Below are 22,861 nucleotides of genomic sequence, written 5' to 3'. Positions count from 1 at the left end.
TGCCAGCTCTGCTAATGCCAGCTGACAGGCCTAGAGGAATGGCATGGGCATCCTTGTTGCTTGGGAAGCATTGGCCCAGTCCTGAGCCTGCCTGGCAAAAAGTGTGGGTGAGACAACAGGAGTGAATATTCCCTGAGCCATTCTGCGGTTGCAAGCAGACTGCATGTCTGTCATTCTGGAAGTGGCTGAGAAAATATGAGCCTTTTTAGTGCAAGAGTGAAGTGTTTTTTTCTGATTTTAAGTGTGTGGGGGGGAATACTTCAAGAATAAATTTAAGGCAAGGGGACATCGCCTTATTTTGCTATGCTGATCCCTTAAAAAGATACTAGTTCTGGTCCGTCATCTCCAGGGCCCTGGTCGCACTGGGACTAAAAGGGATCCATCCATTCAGACTGCAGCAGCCTGAACTGCATCTCCTATGGGAATGAGTGTTCCATGTATTCACAGTATGATCAGATGTCCTCCTTTTCCAGGACACGTCCTGCATTTCAACCAGAAGGAATTCCAAAATGCCCTCCATTTTGAGCATAACTAAGAAGCAAGTGTATTATTTATATTGTTTTTAGCATTCATTTGGTAATGTCCTACATTTTTGTGGTGCCTTGTCCTTCTTTGTGGTTAGGATATCTGATCATCTTGTGTATTCACTAGCTTGGCCACTGGAAGTCTTTGGCTATGTTCAACCGCTGCAATTTTAATATGTTTTCTGGTTGCTCTTGTCATTTTAAGATTGTAGGTTATAGTCGGGAAGGCATTGAGTCCTAATCTATGGCCATATTGGGGAGCATTCCAGACTCATCTATTTTAGATCCCATCTTGGACTGGGCAATCTGACAGCACTAGAATGAGTGGGCAAGAGCTCCCTTCAGTGGCATGGCCTCCTGCCACTGTTATTCAGGGAGTACTGGGGGGCTCTGCCAAACATTTTGGTCATTTACCGGGGTGATAATGACTTAGGTTTATTAAAGAGCAAGGCCCTTATCATTTAAGCAATAAAAGACATGGGGGCTATACAGTCTTCATGGCCAGATATCACTATAGTTTGGTCCGTTGTACCCAGGCAATTATGGCCAGGGGAAGGGGACTCCCGTTGAATTGACACTGCCTGGAGAAGGTCAATTAGAAGTTAGAATGCTATGGTTAGGCCACTTCATTGTGCATCCAGGACTAATATTTCAGAGGTTGGAGCTCCACCGAGCTGACAGCATTCATTTACTCCAAGCATGTAACTAGATATTCCTTAAGGATTGACAAGGGGATGTGTAGGCCCTGTTGGCCAGCCTGGTAGGGGGATAGGGCTAAGCAGATGCTTGACCATCTGTGGCAGATAGTGGGGGAGAAAGTAGGAGTCTGATGAACACTATGGCATCCATCTGGTGAAGGATAGTCATGAAATCCACATGACAGGAGGCAGGGAGAGTGAGGAAGGAGGCTATTTTGGTGGCTGTCCTAAGGGTTTAACCCTCACTAGAGCTCATGCAACTGGGGGATTGAATTCTCATGTTGCCCTTCCAGTAGCTGGCCAGCCAGGAAGCAAAGCAGCTTTTGAGTTCTCCCTGCAAAGTAGGTGTTTTGTCCCAGGTAGGGTTGCCATAAGGCAGGACCTCCAAACTGAGACAAATGTAGGACAAATGTAGGGCAACATTTTCAAATGTAGGACACGTTTTTAAAAATGGAGGACACATGAAAATATTGACACTTTTTTAAAATGTTAATATAAATGCATGTTTCTTAGGCATGCTCAAAATGGAGGACATTTTGGCATTATTCCTAGACAGAAGGCTGAAATGTACTTCTCTTTCTGGCCAAACACCACCCCCACCCCCAATTCTACAAGAACATTTCCTACTCCCAAGCAGGCATAGCATTTGCAAGATCACAGGCAGTCCTTTGTGCCATTGAAAACTACATTTCCCACTTCCAAGCAGGCATAGCATTTGCAAGACCACAGGCAGTCCCTTGTGCCATTGCAAACTACATTTCCCACTTCCAAGCAGGCATAGCATTTGCAAGATCACAGGCAGACCCTTGTGCCATTGCAAACTACATTTCCCACTCCCAAGCAGCCATAGCATTTGCAAGATCACAGGCAGACCCTTGTGCCATTGCAAACTACATTTCCCACCCCCAAGCCTTCTTAGCAATTCCCCCCTTCCTCCTTTTCCTTGCCCCCTCCAACCCCCCCAACCCCCTCTTTTTCCCAGGTATGTCTCAACTTAGGAGGGATTTATGGGACAGATCCAAAGCCTTTTTTCTATTCTAATGGGGGCAAAGCCTTGAGAAGCCCTGGACCCCTGAGAAGAAGAGGAGGGGGGCTTAGAGAGAGGAAGAAAGAGAAAAAGAAGATGAGGAGGGGGGGAAAAGGAAGAAAAAGGAGAGGAGGAAGAGGAGGGGAAGAGGAGGAGGAGAAAAAAACGGAATAACAAGAAGAAGAGAAGGAGGGGAAAGAGAAAGAGAAAGAGGGGAAGAACAAAAAGCAACTTGCCTGCAAAGCCCTCTCCGCTTGGAATTTGGAGCATGCCCAAATAAGGAAGCAGAGGGCTGGCCAATAGAGGCAGGGCAGTGCAGCAGACCCCGCCCCTGCTGGGTTCAGTCCTCCTGTTGCTGCTCCTCCAGGCAGCACTCTATAGAAGGCAGGCAGCAGCCCTGGGAGCTCAGAGTTGGGCAGCCACCCGGGGGCGGGGTCGGGGTCGGGACAGGACCGGGCACGCCCCCCAGGGGGTGGGAAAGCCCCGCCCACCAGCGTGCAATGGCAAGCCTAGGACTCCCAGGGGAAGTTGGGAGTCTGGGAGAAGTCACCCCCCACCTCCCCAGCTGGTCCTGCACTATATTTCTCCATGCTTTTGCACATCTTTGGGGATACAGTAATCATAAATAGGTGATAAGTCTGTGTGGCCCATTTTTCAACCCAAGTTCTTGTGTGTGGGCCCATTGCTTCATGGGATGATCAGCAAAATCACAACTTCTAATATTTGTGTAACTCTTTTACACAGTTGCACTGTTGAGTTCAAGAGGCAGCTTTATGTTTGGCTAGAGGTTTTCACCATATACAGAGACCACAATTAGCAGGTAATGGGTGCGCTTGTGAAGAGGCAATGGTTGAAACTGCTGGTCATGAAGCATTGTCATGATGGAGGGAGGATCACTCAAACCAGCCTCTCATGGTTTATCATTCTGACAGAACTGCAGTGCAAAGTAGATCATTAGATGATATTTATTGATTTTGGTTATAGACTAATGATGCCAATGGACTGACTTCTCTGTACACCTTTAACCTAAGAGGTGGTGACAGTGATGCAAAATGTCAGTTATATCACTGATACAGTGATACCTGAAGCCAGTATGAAGTGTCCCACACAAGACAAGCAAGTCTGCAAGACTGGAGAAAGGCTGTTGATGATAGGGTAACTTAGAGGTCTCTCATATAGGATTGTCATAACTCAAAGTCGACATGACAGCACTTAATAACAACAACAAATTTGGATGTTACATATACTACATAAGAATTCTCCCTATCTCAACAATGTATGTGTATGGACAAAGAGAACTAGTATAATAACTGCTGTAAAGAAATAGAAGACAATAACAAGAGAAGAAGAAGAACAAGAAAGGAGGAAACCTCTTCCACAAGATCTGGAAAATAAAAGGGAAATTTAAACCAAGAGTAGCATGCTGAACAATCAAAAAGATAACACATTATACAGTCAGCTCTCCATATCCATGGATTGTTTATCCATGGAGCCAAGCATCTGTGGATTGAAAATATTCCAATAAATATAAATTCCAACAAGCAAACATTGATTTTGCCATTTTATATAAGGGCACAATTTTTCTCTGCCACTACATTTAATAGGACTTGAGCATCCACAGATTATGGCATCTATGGGGGGGGGGTTTCCTGGAACCAAACCCCAGCGGATACCAAGGGCCCATTGTGTATGTATGTATGCATGCATGTATTATATGATCAGGAGAAAATAAGAAGATGGAAGCAATAATGTATAGAAGTATACAGCAAAACTGTATAGAAGAGATGAAAGAATCATAGTTGAAATTGCCTAAGGGCCATGTACTCCAATCCCTTATCACACAAGAATAGACAACTAAAACACTCCTGAGAAATGGCCTTCCAACCTCTGTTGAAAGACCTTCAACCCATCACCTGCTGAAGCAGTCCGTTCCATAGTCCAATAGCTCTCTCTGACAGTAAGTTATTTCAAATGTTTTGGTAGAACCTCCTTTCTTATAATTTGAATCCATAGATTCAAATTCTTACAACACATCCCTTCCGAAATTTAAAGATGGCTACGTGTCAATCTTCTCCAAACTAAATATACCCAGTTGCTTAAGCTGTTCCTCCTAGGGCTTGGTTTTCATACTTGGAAGTGTGTGCTTTTGTGCAATTGTAGTGTTTGTAGTTACACAGCATCAAATGCCATATAAAAGCTCCTTTCTTCAGGAAGGACTTTGAGGGATAGGATATGGAGAACAGTTATGGGACAGGCAGAAGGGGAGGAAAGTGCAGGTGTGCCATGAAACAGCAGTGGGTACACTGCACTGAATCCTGAACGTTATACTGGACCGTGGAATAATTACATCTTAACTCTAGCAGTGTCTAGCACAGATGGATTAGGTTTTTTTTAACATTGTGGGCATTTGTTTTTTTAATGTTATAGACTTGTCCTTTCAATTCCTTCTGGGATGGTTGGGTGTGTTAAGCTGGCTCAGTTGCCATTTTTCTTTATGGGTATCTTATGCTATTGCGCATTAATTTCTCTGTGGTTGCCTGTTCTACAACTAATCCCACTCTATGGAACATAGATGCTGCTAAGATGCCTTTTTTTTCTTTGCAGTGAATGTAATTACAGACAAAAATAAAATAAAATGTTTAGCCGGCACAATAACCACTGAAGCGTTTGATGAGAACTTGAAAACCTCAGACCAGCTATTTTTCGGTTATATCTGCTCCAGCACACTTTATTGCTTATGCTTGCCTGGTTGCCTAATGGGAGAACCAGGAGGCAATTGTTAATTAATCTGATTGCAAATAGGCCAGAAAGACAATATTTGCTCCCTGTGTGACGCACACACAAAGACAGACCCTCCATCAGGTTCCAGCTATTCAACAGGCGACCAACTGACAGCAAAGCACATAAAAATAAATATACATTTCACTGTGAAAAGCTAATCTATATTCACTGAGCTTGCTTCCATTTAGCTAAGCTACTGAGTGTGTGTGTGTTTACCTATGTGTTTGTGTATGACATATGTAAATGCTACTGAAGCCATTGCAAACTTACATATTTATTGGGTGCCTATATTTTAAATATATTTAAAAGTGTTCTTTTTGTTTCTTCATATAATATGAATACCGGAGAGTACAAGAGATAATAATTTTACAGCGGTGATCTGAATCATGTGGCCCTCCTGATTTGGCTGGACTGCAACTCCTAGCATTCTCCACCACTGTTTATGCTGGCTAGGGCTGCAGGGGCTTGCACTCCAACCTCTGAGGGTTGCATGATCCCACCTCTGTATTAAGCAATGTAATTTCATATTAACAAGAGCCTTGTTTATATATTCAGCAAGTCTCTTCCATTTTACAATGCACAGGATGGTTTGGTGAGGGCAAGACTTGCATAACTGCATAGAGAAAAACCTCCTGATTTAGAAAATTAAAATGCAAAGGAGATGACTGGACCAAATGCTATGCTGTGCAAGGGAATGCATTAATGACCTGTTTTAACAACCTTGGCATCCTATTGTACCCACCAAAACCCGAATTTTGCAGGCAGGCTGATTAATCGGATGAAGTCACACTTATTTATCTGCTCTTAAAATGTCCCAGTTTTTCTCTTCTTCTTTCTGTCTCCTCCCTCATCTTACTTTGGTTGCTGCAAACTGAGTTCAAAGTGCAAAAGTAGTTTGTGCTTAATGAACTCAACAAGGATGAGAGATGAGGGAGCAGAATCTTGCCTTTCCCAGTAGGTTGAGATAAAAGCAAATTGCTGCGGCCTCTTCTAACTTGGCTATTCTTCCTTATTAATAACTTTTGCCAAAGCACACTGTGAAGTTTCTTGGCCAGTGGCCACACATGTCTTGGTTTTCATCTGTGAAATTTTGGAGGATATGTGTTATCTCCATCTCACGCAAATGCCTCTACTTGTGGTGATGGCAGTGCACTGTTGTCTGCCTTGAGCTGAGTGCATCAAGACAAATGCTTTAATAAATAAACAAAATAATCAAGTCTTGGCCTTTCAAAGGACAACCAAGGCTGCATCTGCACTGCAGAAATAGTGCAGTTTGATACCGCTTTCACTGCCGTGACTCAATGCTATGGAATTCTGGGATTTGTGGTTTCATAAGACATTTAGCCTTCTCTGACAGAGAGCTCTGGTGCCACAACAAACTAATAATCCCAGGACTCGATAGCATTGACCCATGGCTGTTAAAGCACTGTCAAACTGCATTAATTCTGCCATGCAGATGCAGCCTTGGTTGCCCTTTGAAAGGCCAAGACTTGACTATTTTATTTATTGAACTGTTTATTTAAAGCATTTGTCTTGACACACCAAAGCTGATGAAAACTAAACTAGGCAGTTAGTTCCTCTTTCTAAAATGTCACGTTTGAAGTATAACTCAACCGTAATGCATGAGTGGGACTGAAAATGGTGTTAGCAAATTCCGTGGTGAGAAATGCTCACTTCCTGATCATGAGTGTTTGTAATATTTGCGGTGGCCAAAACCTGGCAAAATAGAATGAAGCATGGAACAAATAGGATCTAATTCATAGAGAGCCAGGTTGGCATAGTGGTTTGAATGTTGGACTATGACTCTGGAGGCCAGGGTTCAATTCCTCATGTTAGCCATAGAAACCCACTGGGTGACCTTGGGCAAATCACACTCTCTCAGCCTCTGGAGGAGGGAATGACAAACCTCCTCTGGACAAATGTTGCCAAGAAAACCCCAGGATAGGTTTGCCTTAGGATCGCCATAAGTCGGAAATGACTTGAAGGCAAACAACAATCTAATTGGTATTTTAAGCACTCAGTCTCCTGGTGCAATCGCACATTGCTGCAGACTAATCTACCCATGTTGCAAGAGATCAATGAGTGGATTTCCCAACAGTTCAAGTATTTTTTTCAAAAACTTCACCTTCTCTGTTTCCATCCCTTTGTTCATCATCATCATCATAACCTTTATTAGGCATCTCAAAAACATAATACACAATTAAAATTATAACTAAAATTATTTACATAGATACTTTAAAATTCCTTCCTTATACAAGTTATTCTATGCACTACAGCTGTTCAAATTGTACCAAATTTTTGTTGCCTCCATTAGAAAATTTGACATCAATCGTGTAATCTGCTCATTACAATCCTCCAATAAATGCACTAGAGTTATATCCATTACACAGTAATTCATTTCCATCAGTTTCATTATCAATTTCTTTCTCGGTTTTTGATACAATGGGCAAAGAAAGACAATATGTTGTAGGGTATTTGGGGATGCTTCACAAAAACATAAACGGTTAGCAAATGGAATTTTCATATACCTCCCCTTAGTAACACAAGACGGATGGATGTTCAGTCTTGCAAAGAGGAAGGCTTTCCTCGCAGCCTGAAGGGCCAATGATTGGAAATACTTTGGTATCTCACCACAACAGGGGGGAATGCCAAATACAAAAGGGGAGCATACTCTGGGAGAAGTAGAATAAATTTTCTTATGTTCCCAACTCAAAAAGCAATCCTTAATTGTCTTGAAGCACTCCTGCTCCGTCAATAGGAGTAGAGAGTCCAAATTTAAACCCTTTAGTTTTAGATTATCTTCAAAGGTTTTTGACCACTTAGTATAATAGTTATCAGATAGAAGAAACCAGATTAAACTAGATCTATTTGGTCTATAATGAATTTTAAGCCAATATTTATACGCCATCAACCAGGCTGTGGTCTCCAGTGAGTCCAAGCCAAGTTCGTCATATAACGTTAAATAATGAACACATGTCGGAATAGATAACAATTTCCTGCAGAACCGAGTTTGTAGATTTTCAACCTCCTTGTTAAAAGCTGTTGCCCATACAGATATACTATATAATATTAGAGGTCTAATTTTAGCTTTATAAATTTTCAGGGCTGCAAGGACATCTTGGTTTCCCCCTTTGTTAAAATTGCAACAGTGTGATGCAAAAAGGTGTGTTGTGCTCTTTGCATTATCAACTACTGTTTGTTATCCTACCTTGCTAGAGGGGGAAGAAGCAACAAGTAATTAAGGTCACTTTCCCATTTCTCACAAAAACACGACAACTCTCAAAATGTTGCCAGATGTGCAGCCATTGTATCAAAGTGCTATAACTGTGAAGATGGATAGACAGAACAATAAATATTTATTACTGTCACGGATCAGCATGAGATCAACAAAAAAGAGCATTCAAAATACAATATACAATTAAAATCTCATAATAGAAGTAAAAATACATACAAATATACCTAAAAATTACAGATAAACATTTACCTGTCAGAGGACAGAGCCCAGCTAATCCTTACAAAGCACAACTCAAAATTTGATTATTATACTATCTGCACTGCAGAAATAATCCAGTTTGACACTGCTTTCAGTGCTGTGGCTCAATGCCATGGAATTCTGGGAATTTTAGTTTGGTGTGGCACCAGATTCTGTAGGATGGAGCTGTGGCAGTTACAGTGGTGTCAAATTGTATTATTTCTACAATGCAGATGCACTTAAGGCCGTGGCCACACTGCAGAATTAATGCAGTTTGATACCACTTTAACTGTTATGGCTCCATCCTATGGAATCCTGGGATTTGTAGTTGTGAGACCAGAGCTGTCTGACAACGAAGGCTAAATGTCTCACAGAACTGCAGTCCCCAGAATTCTATAACACTGAGCCACACCACTTAAAGCGGTGTCAAACTGGATTATTTCTGCAGTGCAGATGCAGCTCTGTATAGTTATAGTAGACTGTAACCGTGTAGTAGTGTGAAAGAGGCCAAGGGTTAACAGAAGGAGTGCTCCAAGGCCTTGTCCAGACCTACAGTTGCTGGCTTGGTTGTGTTTTTTAAAAGTGTGGTTCACAGTTTGAACAAGAAAAACCAGGAGATTTATGAAAACAATGACACCATTCTGCAAAATCATAGAAGGATAGTAAGTTATGGACTGTCCGGCTGTTAGCGGCAACTAATCACTGGCTTGCAAAGATAACAGTAATCCTTATCAGTGCAGCCTCATGTGTTGCAAATAGCGGAGACTTTGGACAAATGCATAGGAAGAGGAGAGGATGCTGTTCAAAAGGAGGAGAGTTCAGAACTGAAACCCAAATATGTGAATTATGTCTTTGGAAGCAGCCCATCATCCTGCCCTGAAAATGGAGGACGCCTGGTCACCCTGCTTAGAAATATATATTCATGTTCAAAAGGGAGGACATTTTGAAATCCCTCCCATAGAGGGGGTTGAAATGGAGGACATACCCTAGGAAAGGAGGATACCTGGTCACCTCACATATATATTCATGCTCAAATTGGAGCATGAATGTATATTTTCCAGGACAGGCCCTCCATTTCAGCCTTCGGATTTCGAAATGCCCTCCATTTTGAAATTCTTCTTGGACAGAAGGCTGAAATGGAGGGCATGTCCTGGAAAAGGAGGACACCTAGTCACCCTGCATAGCATATATAGATGCTTAAAAGGGTGGACATTTTGGAATTCCTCCTCCTGGACAGAAGGCTGAAATGGAGGACATGCCCTGGAACAGGAGGACGACTGGTCACCTTGCATACATAAACACACACACACACACACACACAGAGTATATGGTGTATGTGTGTGTGTATATATATATATATATATATATATATGAGACACTGCTTTTTTATATATATTTATGCTCAAAAGGGTGAACATTTTGGGAATTCCTCCTCAGACTGGTTGAAATGTAGGACATGCTCTGGACAAGGAGGATGCCTGGTCACCCTGCATACATACATATACACACACAGAGTATATATATATATGTGTGTGTGTATCCAAAATAGAGGACATTTTGGAATTCCTCCTCCTGCACAGAAGGTTGCAGGACATGCCCTGTATGTATGTGTGAGTGTGTATGTATACACAGACTCACACACAAAGAGTGTATACACACACACACATATCTATGCATACATACACATATATATGTATGTGTCTGTGTGTATTAAAAATGGAGGACATTTTGGCATTCCTCCTGGACAGAAGGTTGGAGGACATGCCCTGTAAAAGGAGGACCCCTGGGGAGGGTGACACCCAGAAGAAATGGCGGGAAAGGGCAGCCCAGCAGCACATGACATACTGCCCATCTTCCCTGCTGTGGTTCTGTGGGGCAGAGCGGGGCTTGCAGTACCAGCGCAGTGTCCGGTAGGGGGCGGGCGAGGGCAACTGTGTGGTGGGAGGGTCCGGGCGGCGGGGCTGAGACTGCTGGAGAGAGGCGCGAAAGAAGGAAGGCAGGTGCGCCTAGAGGGAGGGCATCATGGTCTCGCAGGGAGGGAGGAGGCTTCCCGGCTGGCCTCTGCTCCTGCTGCTGACGCTGCTCCTGTCCTCCCGCTCCTCCGAGGAAGAGAAGGAAACGGGTAAGTGCCGCCTGAGACAGAGTTGCCTGGAGGGGGACACATTATATACTGCCTTTCTTTGCATTGGAAAGCCTGCCTTTGAGAACATCATCATCATTATATTTTCTTATACTCCGCCTTTTCTCCCAATAGAGGGACTCAAGGCGGCGAACAACAACAAAGTTCAGCTTCCAGTCCACACTGCAGAAATATAATCCAGTTCCACACCGCTTTAACTTGCCCTGGCTCAGGGCTAGGGAATCTTGGGAATTGTAGTTTGTTGTAGCACCAGAGCTCTCTCTCTCTCTCTGACTAAGAAGGCTCAATGTCTCACAAAACTACAGTTCCCAGAATCCCCTAGCATTGAGCCAGGGCAGTTAAAGAGGTCTGGAACTGTGTGGTTTTGGACCACTGCACCAGCAATGCAAAAATGATGTGGTTTGGCACACTGCTTTAACTGCCCTGGCTCAGTGAGAGGGGAATCCTGGGAATTGTAGTTTTGTGAGCAGCTCTGTCAGAGAAGGCTGTGGTGCCACAACAAACTATAAACTGGATTGTTCCTGGTATAGAAATGTGGAGGAGAGCTTTACCTATTGAGCTGCCACCTGTTTCAAAGCTCATGCTTCCAAAAAATATGAGGTGGCAACAATAGGTTCCCTGAAAATGCATTTCTTGTTGTTTTCCTGCCTTTTCCCCAGCATATGAGTATGGCCCACATTCCCCATGGTTCTCAGTTGGGAACCATTGCTTGCTTGCTTGCTTGCTTGCTTGCTTCCAGACATGTGTAGCCCGTCTTTCCCCCAGGAGCTCAAGGCAACATACTGCATTTACTCATGCATAAGTCTAGAAATTTTAGTCAAAAAATTGACCAAAGAAACTTGGCTTGACTTATCCATGGGTCAATGTAAGTACCATACTTTAACTCTTTGTATATATATATACTTTTATATACTTTAACTCTTTTTGATGCTCCCAGACTGAGGTCTCACCTTTTATCAGTCTATTCAGGGAAAGAATATGCACATATATATATATTGGTCTCATACTGAGACGGCATATTCTTTCCCTGAATAGACTGATAAAAGGTGAGACCTCAGTCTGGGAGCATCAAAAAGAAGCATGGATCCCCTCTACTCTCTCATCCATCCAGACTTTATCTGAGCACAAACAGTTATGCCTGCCAGGATTTTCTAAGTGCTTTGGCATTATTTTCCTTTGCTTCATCCTTTACATCCTTTGCTACATGCCCCTAAGTTTTAGCCTCGACTTATCCATGGGTCATATCAAAAACCATAATTTTGGCCTCAAAACCTGCCCTCGACTTATACATGAGGTTGACATTGTCATACATTACATGGTTCACTCCTCTCTCTTTTTCCCCCCACAGCCTCTCTTGAGAGTTTGTCTGACACTGTGACAAAAGAGATTGGGCAAAAATGTGTCCCTCCAGATACTATTGGACTGCAGTTCCCATCATTCCTTGCAGTCAGCTGTGCTGATTGGGGCTGCTGGAAGTTGCAGTCCAACCTCATCTGGAGGGCAGTATGTTTCCCACCTGTTTCCCAAGAGGACTTTCAGTGCAGATTACTAGGATCTATTTTTCTTTTTCAGTAGGCACACCCTGCTTTTTATTTTAAATGAAATAAGACTATCCGTTTTGTTCTTTGAAACGTATTCACAATTATTGTCCACGTTATCTGCCACTATTTCAAACTGTATATAAAAGTTGTTTGTTGTTCTTGTTTTGTTGTGTTAGGTGCCTTCAGGTTGTTTTTGACTTATGGCAACCCTAAGGCAACCAACCCTTTCTTCAGAGGAGGTTTGCCATGGTCTTCCCCAGAGGCTGAGAGAGTGTGACTTACTGAGCAGGGATTTGAACCATGGTCTCCAGAGTCCTAGTCAAATGCTCCAACCACTATGTAACGCTACTCTTCCCTAAGCCACCACTTCCCACCTGACTAGTTTTCAAATGTTATTTATATTGGCTAATAGTCATTGAGAATCATTAGGCAGAATCATTGTGATAAAGAATTTAATTTCTTTCCGTATCCGGCCATCTCATTCAGTTTACTTTTTTCCACATGGATGAATGGCAGCCATCCATTTATACAGAAGAAGGTAACAGAAAAAATAGACCTAAGAGGTGAGAAGTGAACTTTTGCTCTTCATATAATCTCAGTTTCTAGAGAGTGAGAAGCAGGTTTCATTTGTCCTCATTTGGATTCTGAATGGCAGCATTTTTGCCTTCTCCCATAGAACTGAATAGTTGCCCATGAAAATTACATCAAACATAGAATTGTATTTCTATGTGCTGCTAAAGTATAAACAGTTTGTTGGGATAGTGGGGCAAGATATTATAAACTAGTGCTTTGAGTTTATTTTTATTATTACGATTATTAATATTTCAGTTTGTTCTATGGAAATAATGTAGTCTAAGGAGTTTATCACACCGGGGCTAGTTTCGGCATTAAAGAGAGATTAAAGCGCATTTAAAGCATCCCGCAAACAAAGCAAAAATGGCGAGTAATTGTGCGAATGATTATCACACGCAATGGCACAAATAAAGTGATATCGGAAATGCATTGTTGCCAAAATCCCGATAGTAAAAAGATGCACATTAATGCTTCTTTGTGACCACTTTAATGGTGCATTTTGTGTGACGTCGTTTGAAATAGTTTTGTGTAATTATGCAGTGTTTCTGGGATATTAACGGGATAAACTCACAATGTCCTTCATATGATAAACTTCTAAGAGATATTGGAAAATACAAACCAAACCAACATAGCAATATGAATAACAATAATCTTTTTTCTGAGAAACCAAAATACTGTATTGGATTTTTCAAGTATGATTTTAAAGAAAAGAAACAAAAAGGATGAGAAAAAAGAAAAAGGGAAGAGACACTACGTGGAACATGAACATGAGCCATGCATATACTTTAATATAAACTGTCCACGTTGTGAAGAAAATATTTTCTTGACGTTTGTGTCTGTAAAATACATATTCACCCATAACTAAAGCAGTGAGGTCTTTTGACTGTTGGAGGATCAATGGAGTATGTTTCATCTTTCCAACCTAGGAGTGGTCCAAGTCTTCTTGCAGCAAAACCTTAAAACATTAGAAATACCTAAAAGGAAGATGCTGTTTATCTTTCTGGGAGAAAACCTGAACTGTGGTTTTTATAAAGGAGGATTGTTTTAATAATCTGATGCAAAGAATTCTTATCTTGTTTTATAGTGTGATAGTGAAAACTGTCAGTAAACAAACTAGATTCAGAGATAAAAAGTACTACTTCTTATATTTTTTTCATAGCAATACACAGACCAATTTCAAAATCCTTCCTTCCTTCCTTCCTTCCTTCCTTTCTTTCTTAATGGTTTGTTCTGGGCAGTCTCAGGCCAGAGCTTGTTAGAGGTTTTCCTTGTGAAACAAATGGGACTAATATTTAAATTGTTTATATAATGTTTAAACAAATGTTTAATTTATTTACCTATTTGATAATATTTATTTTCTGCTTGCTGTTGAGAGATCTGTAATTAGTTTGCATTAAAAGAATATTTGTGGCCTTGTGCAGATGCCATTCACTTCAAGAGGGCTTTCACAGGCTTGTGTCCAGGCAGCAGTGACTGTTTATTTATTAACTACAGGAAAATTGCTCCTCTCAAGTTGCTCTTCTGCATTAAGAGCCAAGCTCTCATTATTCCAAGTGGCTCTAGGGCTCCACAGAGTATGGCCCTGCATGCATGGACCACATAACTGGCCTCCCTGCATCCTCTCATTGAGGAGCCTGGACAAGACAGGGCTCAAACCCTGGTTCTGGTGCAAATAGACTGGACAATGTGCAGCACATTTAGCACCAGAACTGGACTGTACCTCCTTTATAATGAATTTTAAAAACATAATTTTTACTCCAGATCTTCTGGGAATATCTGGAGCCTTCTGTTACAATGCCAGGCAGCTGTTTGGAATGCATCTTCCAGAGCTGCTTAGTATGTCTGCTGCTGAAGCCAGTCACTCACTAAAGGTCAGAACAAGATGCCCAACCATGTGATTGTTGCTGGGCATCTTGTTCTGACCTGAGAGCAAAGTGACTCACAGTAGAAGTGGATGCCTCAATGGGCTGCATATGTGAACAGATGCCCGGTCTCACAACAGAGGGCCATGTAACAGGGAGAGGTTAGAACAATCGTAATCATCCTTTACTCAATTTATATACCTGAGTTGGTCAGCTGGAGCTGTTCCTGAACAGATACATCATAAAATCAATGGGCTGTACCACATGCTGGACATCTATACTCATGTTCTGTCCCAGTGAAGGCATTACAATATTGTCTTAAAACCATTGACCAGATATGTAGAAATGAGCGCATACAAAAATGTGAGTTGGATTTGGGGGAGAAGAGAAGATTTGCATCACTCCATCTGCCTTATTCCTATATTTGGACTGAGAGGTAGGTACCTATGCGCTGTTGGTGCTTTCCGGTGCTGTGAGGACTGTCTTGAGTGTGATTCATTTGAAGAATGAGCATTTGTAGAATGCAAGCTGTCTAGTGCACCTGTAAAGTAATCTCCTAATCCTAATTTATAGTACTTCTACTTTGTAGATTCATTTTCTGATGTGTGCGCCACTTGCCATGCTAATGCCACTTGCCAGCAAAAAGATGGAAAAAACGTCTGTATCTGTAATTACGGATTTGTAGGTAATGGAAGAACCTACTGCCAAGGTAGGTGAACATTTGTCAATCAGTATGTGATTTAAGTTAAGTTGGGCCAAAAACAGACGGCCCTAAAGGGAGAGTGTCACACTGCTCCTTTGAGTGCTGGATTGGGGCCACAGCAACCACACGCTGCAGCCTCAATCCAGCATTTTTCCTTTCTGTGTCAGAAAAAAGGCACCCCTTTCGTGGCCACTAATCGCTGCACCACAGGAGTGTTCCCACGCTGCCCGCTGTCTCCCAAGCCAGCTCTTTTTGCCGGTCTGTTCAGCCAGTTGCTTTGAGTGTTGGACTACAGTTCTGGAGAACAGGGTTTGAATCCCTGCTTGGCCATGGAAACTCACGAGGTGACCTTGGGCATGTCACATTGTCTCAGTCTTAGAGGAAAACAAATGAAACCTATCTCTAGGCAAATCTTGCCAAGAAAACCCCATGGAGTTTTCCTTGTTATTGTTCTTGTGTGCCTTTAAATCATTTCTGATTTATGGCAACTTGAAGGAAGACAACAACAGTGTTTGAAATAGTGACAAATAGTGTATGTTTTAAAACTGTAACGTATAACCTCTTGCCTTAAATGTTATTTTGTGTTTAATAACTCACAGATCTGATTATCCAGATGTCATGTTCTCTAATATGTGAGGAATATTTGAGAGAATAGGTGTGAGCCAGACGTGTGTTTGTGTAGTCTAAACCTCATTGCCAAACATACTGTTGCTTGTGAACAGTTGTTCAGATATAGGGACAGTCTTCCAGATCTTCCAGATTTTGTGACCAGCAATGTGCAGGGCTAGTTCACTGGGTAGCTGTGGCATACTTTAGCCCCTTCTACACCTCAGTGGTTAATTAGCTCTGCTGGGCCATTTAAGAAGGAGAGACTTAGAACAAGCCATACGTGGGCTTCCCTTCCACTGCTTTCAGCATATGCTGAAGCCGCTGTACAATCTAATGAATGGTGCATGTGCCTGTGGTGTGTGTGCGCACCATGCTATGTGCACACATCCCATTGTTTTCAGTGGGACACGAGCTTACCTGGTTTTCCCCTTACAACGGTGGTGGTGGGGGTCCGGAATGGATCCCCACATGATGGAAGGCAGGACTGTACATTGGGCCAGTGTCACTTAGGCAGCATATGCAGTGCAGAAATAATGCAGTTTGATACCACTTTAACTGCCATGGCTCAGTACTGTACTATGGAATCCTGGGATCTGTAGTTTGGTGAGCTATTTAGCCTTCTCTGCCAGAGACCTCTGGTGCCACAACAAACTACAAATTCCAGGATTCCGTAGCATTGAGACATGACAGTTAAAGCAGTGCCAAACTACATTATTTCTGCAGTGCAGATGCAGGCTCAATACAATTTGCTTCAAGTTGTGAATAGAGATAAAATTGTATGCTTCTCTGAGTGACATACATTGGCAGTTGCTGTGAGGTTGAAGGCATCCATGGATTCTACCATCAATGGTTTGAACATTGATATATTCCAAAAAAGCAAATCTTGATTTTGCCATTTTATATAAGAGGCACCATTTTACTGTGTCACTGTATTTAATGCAATACGAGCATCCATGGGTTTTTGTATCCATGGGAGGGGTCCTGGAACCAAATCCCAGTAGTAACAAGTTCTAGCAGTCAAGGGCAGAGTGTGAAATGCCACTAGCTTAATTACTATGTAGAGTCTGCAGAGTAACAGATGTTCCTTCTTTGCTGGCAGTGCACTGGCAGCCAGAGTGTACCAAGGTGGGATTCCACCTCCTTGCTACTGAATGGCTGTAGGGCTTCTCCCTAGTTCCATTTGGTTGCATGGCTGTAATAAAGGTGTTGCACAAGGAAATACTGAATACTTCTTTGTGTAATGCCTGAAAAATTATTGAAACTGAGCATAACCCCCAGGTATTCTTCCTTAAACCACTAACAGGATTCCAGGCAAAATCTCTTAATGAGAAATAATATTGGAGGAGAATAATCTTGGAGTTTCTTTTTTATTGGTTTCTCTTTGTCATATGTTTAATGGATTGTCACATTTAATATTTTGTCAGATAAAGATGAATGCCAAATTGGGACAGAGAAGATTTGTGGTAATCATACTTCATGCCATAATACATATGGAAGCTTTTATTGCGTTTGTCTTGAGGGTTTCCAGGCTTCAAGTAAAAACAAGATATTTATTCCCAATGATGGCACAAATTGTATAGGTAAGTACTGCAACTATCAAAATAAAAAAAAGCATATGTAATAGCTAGTTTTAGTTTTCATTTGTGGGTTACTTTGCTCTTCTTGAGTGTGGTATATATACATCTAAATTTACACTTTGGAGAGCAAATTACTTAGACATAATGATCTGGAGAAGATCAAACCTGTATTTTCCTACAATGACATTGGATACAAGAAACTTTTCATTGATATTTCAGAAGATTTCAGTATTTGAAAAGCATTGTTTCATAATATTAATTAGCAACATAATGAAGGCAAAGCAAATCAACACGTGGAAAAGATGCATTATTAATAAAATACTATTCAAAGTTGCAGTTAACTTATTTTAGGTGACTGTCTCCAGGAAGCACATATACCCATCTGTACCACTCTTCGTGCATACTAAATATAGCAAACTAACCGTTTTAGTGCCATAAATATTGTTTTGGGGGAAAAACTCTAAAATGTATTTAAAATTAAATAATGTAGGTGGAAATGTGAGTTACTGAGTTAGAAGGTTTACAATAAGTGTATTTGTTAGTATAAATAATGTCCAAGTAGAGCTCTGCATTTACTTAAGGATCATAGCTAAACCATATCGATTGCACATAGCTGATTTCCCTCTTGTCAGCTGAACTTTTGAAAAAGTTTGAAAAATTAAGTTATACTGTACGGATATGTTTTTTTTAAAAGAGCAGAAAGGAACATTGATATATTTTCCATCAATATATTATTCTAACCATCCATGTTTTACATTCATTAATTTTTAAAAAAGTTTCATTTTTCAAAAACTGTTCTCTAGAGTGCAGGGAGCTGCCTTGAGGACATTGTGTAACCAATCAGTACTAAATTTGCAGAAACATTCTTTTTCAGAATTTGAGTTTAGAAAGGACTGAACATTTGGACTGAATGTCATGAGAAAATTGCCAGATTAGCTTACTTGTTGTGAGGCCATACAGTAGTTGTATCACCACAGAAATCTCAAAGTGAATACCTTGTTCTGCTTCAAATGTTCAATGGCAGTGTTGTGCCTTATTGGCTATACCCTTTTCTTTAATAGTGGTAAGCCTTAAAGCTGCATCCACACTGCGGAAATCATCTGGTTTGACACCAGTTTAACTATCATGGCTCAATGCCATGAAATTCTGGGAATTGTAGATTTGTGAGACATTTAGCCTTCTCTGTTAAGGAGCTCTGGTGTCACAATAAACTACAGTTCCCAGAATTCCATGGCATTGAGCTATGGCAGTTAAAGCAGTGCCAATCTGGATTATTTCTGCAGTGTCAATACAGTCTTGGAGAGATAGATCCCCAGTCTGAAGCTTTCTTGTCTATCATTAGTAATACGCTCTTGCCTGCCATTGGCTTTTTATTTTTGTATGAATCATCATAAGAGGATCAAAACAACTGTATTACACTTTCTAGACATTGATGAATGTGAAGTCTCAGACATATGTGGCCCTGGAGCACGGTGCGTGAATACTATGGGAAGCTTTGAGTGCTATTGTATGGAGGGATACCAAGTAGAAAATGGAACTGAGCCATTTCATTCAATTGCGTCAAAGGCTTCATGCAAAGGTGAGAGTTTCTTGTGAGAAGGGGAGAAAGAAAGGAAGGAAAAAAAACCTTCTTTAGCCCCATTGTGGAGTTGTACTACAATTTGCAGAGTTGGCATAAACCTCAAATAATTCAGTAAAGTAGGACCTCCTGAGAACTGAACTTTGGCATTCTTCCTTGTTACTATTATTGAAAGAGCCATATGGCTGTTAGCCTGTAGTCAGCTGCTTAGCTATTGTGAAAACAGAATGTTGGGCTAGATAGGTCTTTGGTCTGAACTATTGGGCCTCTACTTTGTCTTGCTTTTTCTCTGTTTCCACTCGGCTACAGTGGTCAATTGTGGAATTCCACCTTCTATTCCGAATGCATATTTTGCTCCTGTCAACAAAACAACTTATGGAAGCAAAGTTATTTATACCTGTCAACCAGGTTATGTCTTTGAAAGTGGAAACTGGACTTCAGTTTGCAATACCAGACAACAGTGGGAAGGAGCTGATATTGTGTGCAAAGGTAAAGAAAATAACACTTTAAAATGTTGTTGATTAAAACAGGTGTTTTCATGATAACCATCATTTGCAGATGTTATATTAAGTGAGAACATATTTGAAAATCAATCTGTATGAAAATCCAGTAGAATCACTTTGTGCTAGCCTATAGGTCCAGTGAGGGTGGAGCATCCGTACACTTCCAGCCCTCACCACACCTCCCAGGTGCCATCTTGGCATGCACCCATACACATGGCATGTGCCATGATGACATCCCTTGGGTGCAGCGCCCAAACAGTGCTATACACAAGGGGCATCATGCTGTGTAAGCACGCCTATGACGCCTCTTTAGGGATGCCAGATTAACCTGCCCAGAAGTGGGGTTTTTTTTGGTCCATCCAGAGGCCGCGGTGAGTGGTTGCTGTGGCCTCCATTTGGGGCAAAAATGTGCGGCATTTAGCCGTCCGTCTGCACAGCCCCAACGTTCCTGTAATAAAATCACAGGAACTACTGTATTTAGTATGTGGGGAAGAATTGCTGCTTCCTCAATAGTGTGTTGCTACTGTCTTAACAGGTATGCGTCCAGAAAAAGAAGCAGCCAGCCCTGGCTCCTTGGCTTTTTGTTACAGATGCATTTATAAATATTAGTTTCTTGTGTGAAGAATAGCATTGAGTTAATGTACAGTATAGCTCTGGGTTGCCAAATATAGCATTCATGAACAACTCTGTTAGGTCACATGCTGCAAAAGCATCTGTTAGCTCACATGCTGCAAAAGACATTATCTTTGTTACAAAGAACACCTGTGTATTTTAAAGGCATTCTTAAAAAATTAAATAAGATGAGTAGCTACAAACTAGTGCTTCAGTTTAAAGCATGCCCCAACCACTCAGAAAAAAGAAAAAAAGTAATCTGGGAAGGAGGAGGAGTACTGTCTATGTGTAGTTTGTATTTTGATGGGTGTATCAATTTTTTTTTGTTGGCATGTGCATTTTGACTTATTTTGTGGTATGTATGTATACAGTATATATATATTTGCTGGATTTTTGTCTTTGCATGGAGATGTAGTATAGGTGGGTGTCCTGCCAGCTGCTTAACATTTAGGAACTGAACAAATAACAAATGATTGTGTCCAATGGATACCACTTGCAGAACAGTTTCTCCCTGCAGCCCCTTAGATATTTCTGATTTCCCCCAGAAAGGTAAAGAGACTCTCCAGAGCAGACCTGGGTCAGTGCAAGGAAGAGAAGAGGAAGGGAAAACTCCACTGTGTAAATGAATGTCAGCTTGAGTGACATTGCACATAAGGGTTGTACAAACAATCCCTAAGGGGCGGCTCTGTGCCACCCCTTAAAGTGCTGGGTTGGGGACGCAGCCACGCCCCAACCCGGTACAAAATGCGGCTCCTATCTGCACTGCTACGGGGGCGCCATAAATGCTGCGGTGCGGCCTTATGACGCCCCTTGTGCGCAGCACTGTTTGGGCACTGCGCATAAGCAACGTCATCATGGTGCCCGCTGTCTGGTCAGGCGTGTTCCAAGATAGTTCCCGGGTGGTGGCAGAAGGGCTTCAAGCATGTAAATGCTCAGCCCTCACTGAACCCTGTCTGTACACTTTCTTAGTCCTGAAGTAGTTTCTCTGCAAAGTGTGTGATGTGTGTTTACATGCAGACCATGTTCTTTCTCTCTTTTTCTTGTAAGAAATAAATTGTGGAAAACCACCATGGATTCAAAATACAGATATTTTCTGGGATAACACCACAACTTTAGGAAGCACAATATTCTATAAATGCAGAGAAGGGTTTCAGTATTCTGGAGGACACAATTTTTCACGATGCACAGTATCTCAGAAGTGGGAAAACATCACTTTTGAATGCAGAGGTAAATATATAGTCTGCAATGTTCTGCTAAAATGCTAAGGAAATCACCTTAATTAATGTTCTGAAGAAACTTGCCAAGTGAGAACATACCTTGTGATAGGTTCACATTAGGGGCGCCATAAGTCAGAAACGACATGAAGGCACAGAACAACAATGTTGCCCTTCATCTCTCTCTCTCTCTCTCTCTCTCTATATATATATATATATCTTTGAAAATCTCAAGATTTGTCTGTTAAAAATTGCTTTTGTCAGAGGGAAAATAATTTTAGTAAACCTCATTAGTAACTAGAAATTCAGTCTTTGAGCTTTTAGTTGTCTCACATCTGTGTAAGAATTTTCTCATCTCATCTGTTCTAATACCTGGATCTCTGGGCTCATCTGGACTGACAAAAAGTCTCATAATTTAGCAGACTACTAAGTGTCTGGGTAGCATGCACATTTGGTCCTACCCTTGCATCCAGGCATGCCTGATGCCTAGCAGGTCTTTGTCCTTCTTGTGTCTCCCTGCTTGAAATGTGGTGTGAAGAGAATTTACAAACAGAATGTTATAGGATTATTCTGTCCCATTTCTGGACAGGGTTAAGAATGCACTCTCTATAAAGCCAAAAGTACTTGACTAGATAGTGACAAGCAACTTCCAATGGGAATCAGAACACCAAACTGGACACATGAGAAGTTGGTAGATGTGCCATAATTTTATTTAAATAATCCCTAGTTGTTTGTGAATGCATTTCTAAAAGAATTTTTTTTAAATTTGCAAAACTTACTCTTTTTTTTTACAGTATAGCTTCCAGAATCCTTGTCTAGTATGGCTACCTATGCTGACTGGGAGATTCTGGGCTGTAGTGTCAAAAAATTGTAACTTTTCCAAGCTCTAGATCAGTGCATCTCAAGCATCTGATGTAAAGACCAGTAATTTTTGGAGTAAGGTGTCACCTTGACGCTGAGGATACCCAGCTCTATCACTCCTTTCCACTTAATTTCAAGGAAGCTGTTTCTGTCCTAAACAGTGTCTGGCTGCTGTAATGGACCAGATGAGGACAAACAAACTGAAGCTTAATCCAGTCAAGACAGAGATGTTCCTGGTCAGTTGAAATACAGATCTGGGAATAGGATTCAGCCTTGTTAGATGGGGTTACACTTCCCCTGAAAACTCAGGTTCGTAGTTTGGGGGAACTTCTGGATTCAGTGTTGAGCCTGGAAGCCCAGGTATCGGCGGTGACCAGGAGTGCTTTTGCACAGCTAAAATTTGTGCGCCAACTGCACCCATTCCTGAAGTCAGATCTCCCCATGGTGGCACATGCTTTGGTTACATCTTGTCTGGCTTACGGTAATGCGCTTTACATGGGGCTGCCTTTGAAAAGTGCTCAGAAACTTCAGTTGGTCCAAAGAGCTGCAGCCAGACTGTTAACCGGAGCTGGCTGCAGGGAGCAT

General features: G+C 41.6%; 1 protein-coding gene across 5 annotated transcripts in view; it reads left to right on the top strand.

The window, feature by feature from the left end:
- The first annotated feature begins 10,486 nt into the window (after nucleotides 1–10,486).
- Nucleotides 10,487–22,861, top strand: part of SUSD1 (sushi domain containing 1) — a 53,480-nt gene continuing 41,105 nt past the window's right edge. For 4 of the 5 annotated variants that reach the window (XR_006101713.1, XM_042447368.1, XM_042447365.1 and 1 more), the window contains exons 1-6: nucleotides 10,487–10,624; nucleotides 15,208–15,327; nucleotides 17,355–17,510; nucleotides 18,934–19,086; nucleotides 19,396–19,575; nucleotides 21,249–21,428. Coding sequence is in view for 4 of the 5 variants with exons in the window: in XM_042447368.1 (XP_042303302.1) it covers nucleotides 10,525–10,624; nucleotides 15,208–15,327; nucleotides 17,355–17,510; nucleotides 18,934–19,086; nucleotides 19,396–19,575; nucleotides 21,249–21,428 (889 nt within the window). In the remaining variant the exon portion in view is untranslated. The remainder of the gene's footprint in view (nucleotides 10,625–15,207; nucleotides 15,328–17,354; nucleotides 17,511–18,933; nucleotides 19,087–19,395; nucleotides 19,576–21,248; nucleotides 21,429–22,861) is intronic. The other variant, XM_042447366.1, reaches the window with a different exon arrangement.

This window comes from Sceloporus undulatus, chromosome 2 (genome assembly GCF_019175285.1).
Source record: "Sceloporus undulatus isolate JIND9_A2432 ecotype Alabama chromosome 2, SceUnd_v1.1, whole genome shotgun sequence".
Taxonomy (NCBI): domain Eukaryota; kingdom Metazoa; phylum Chordata; class Lepidosauria; order Squamata; family Phrynosomatidae; genus Sceloporus; species Sceloporus undulatus.
This window is presented reverse-complemented; position numbering and strand designations above follow the sequence as displayed.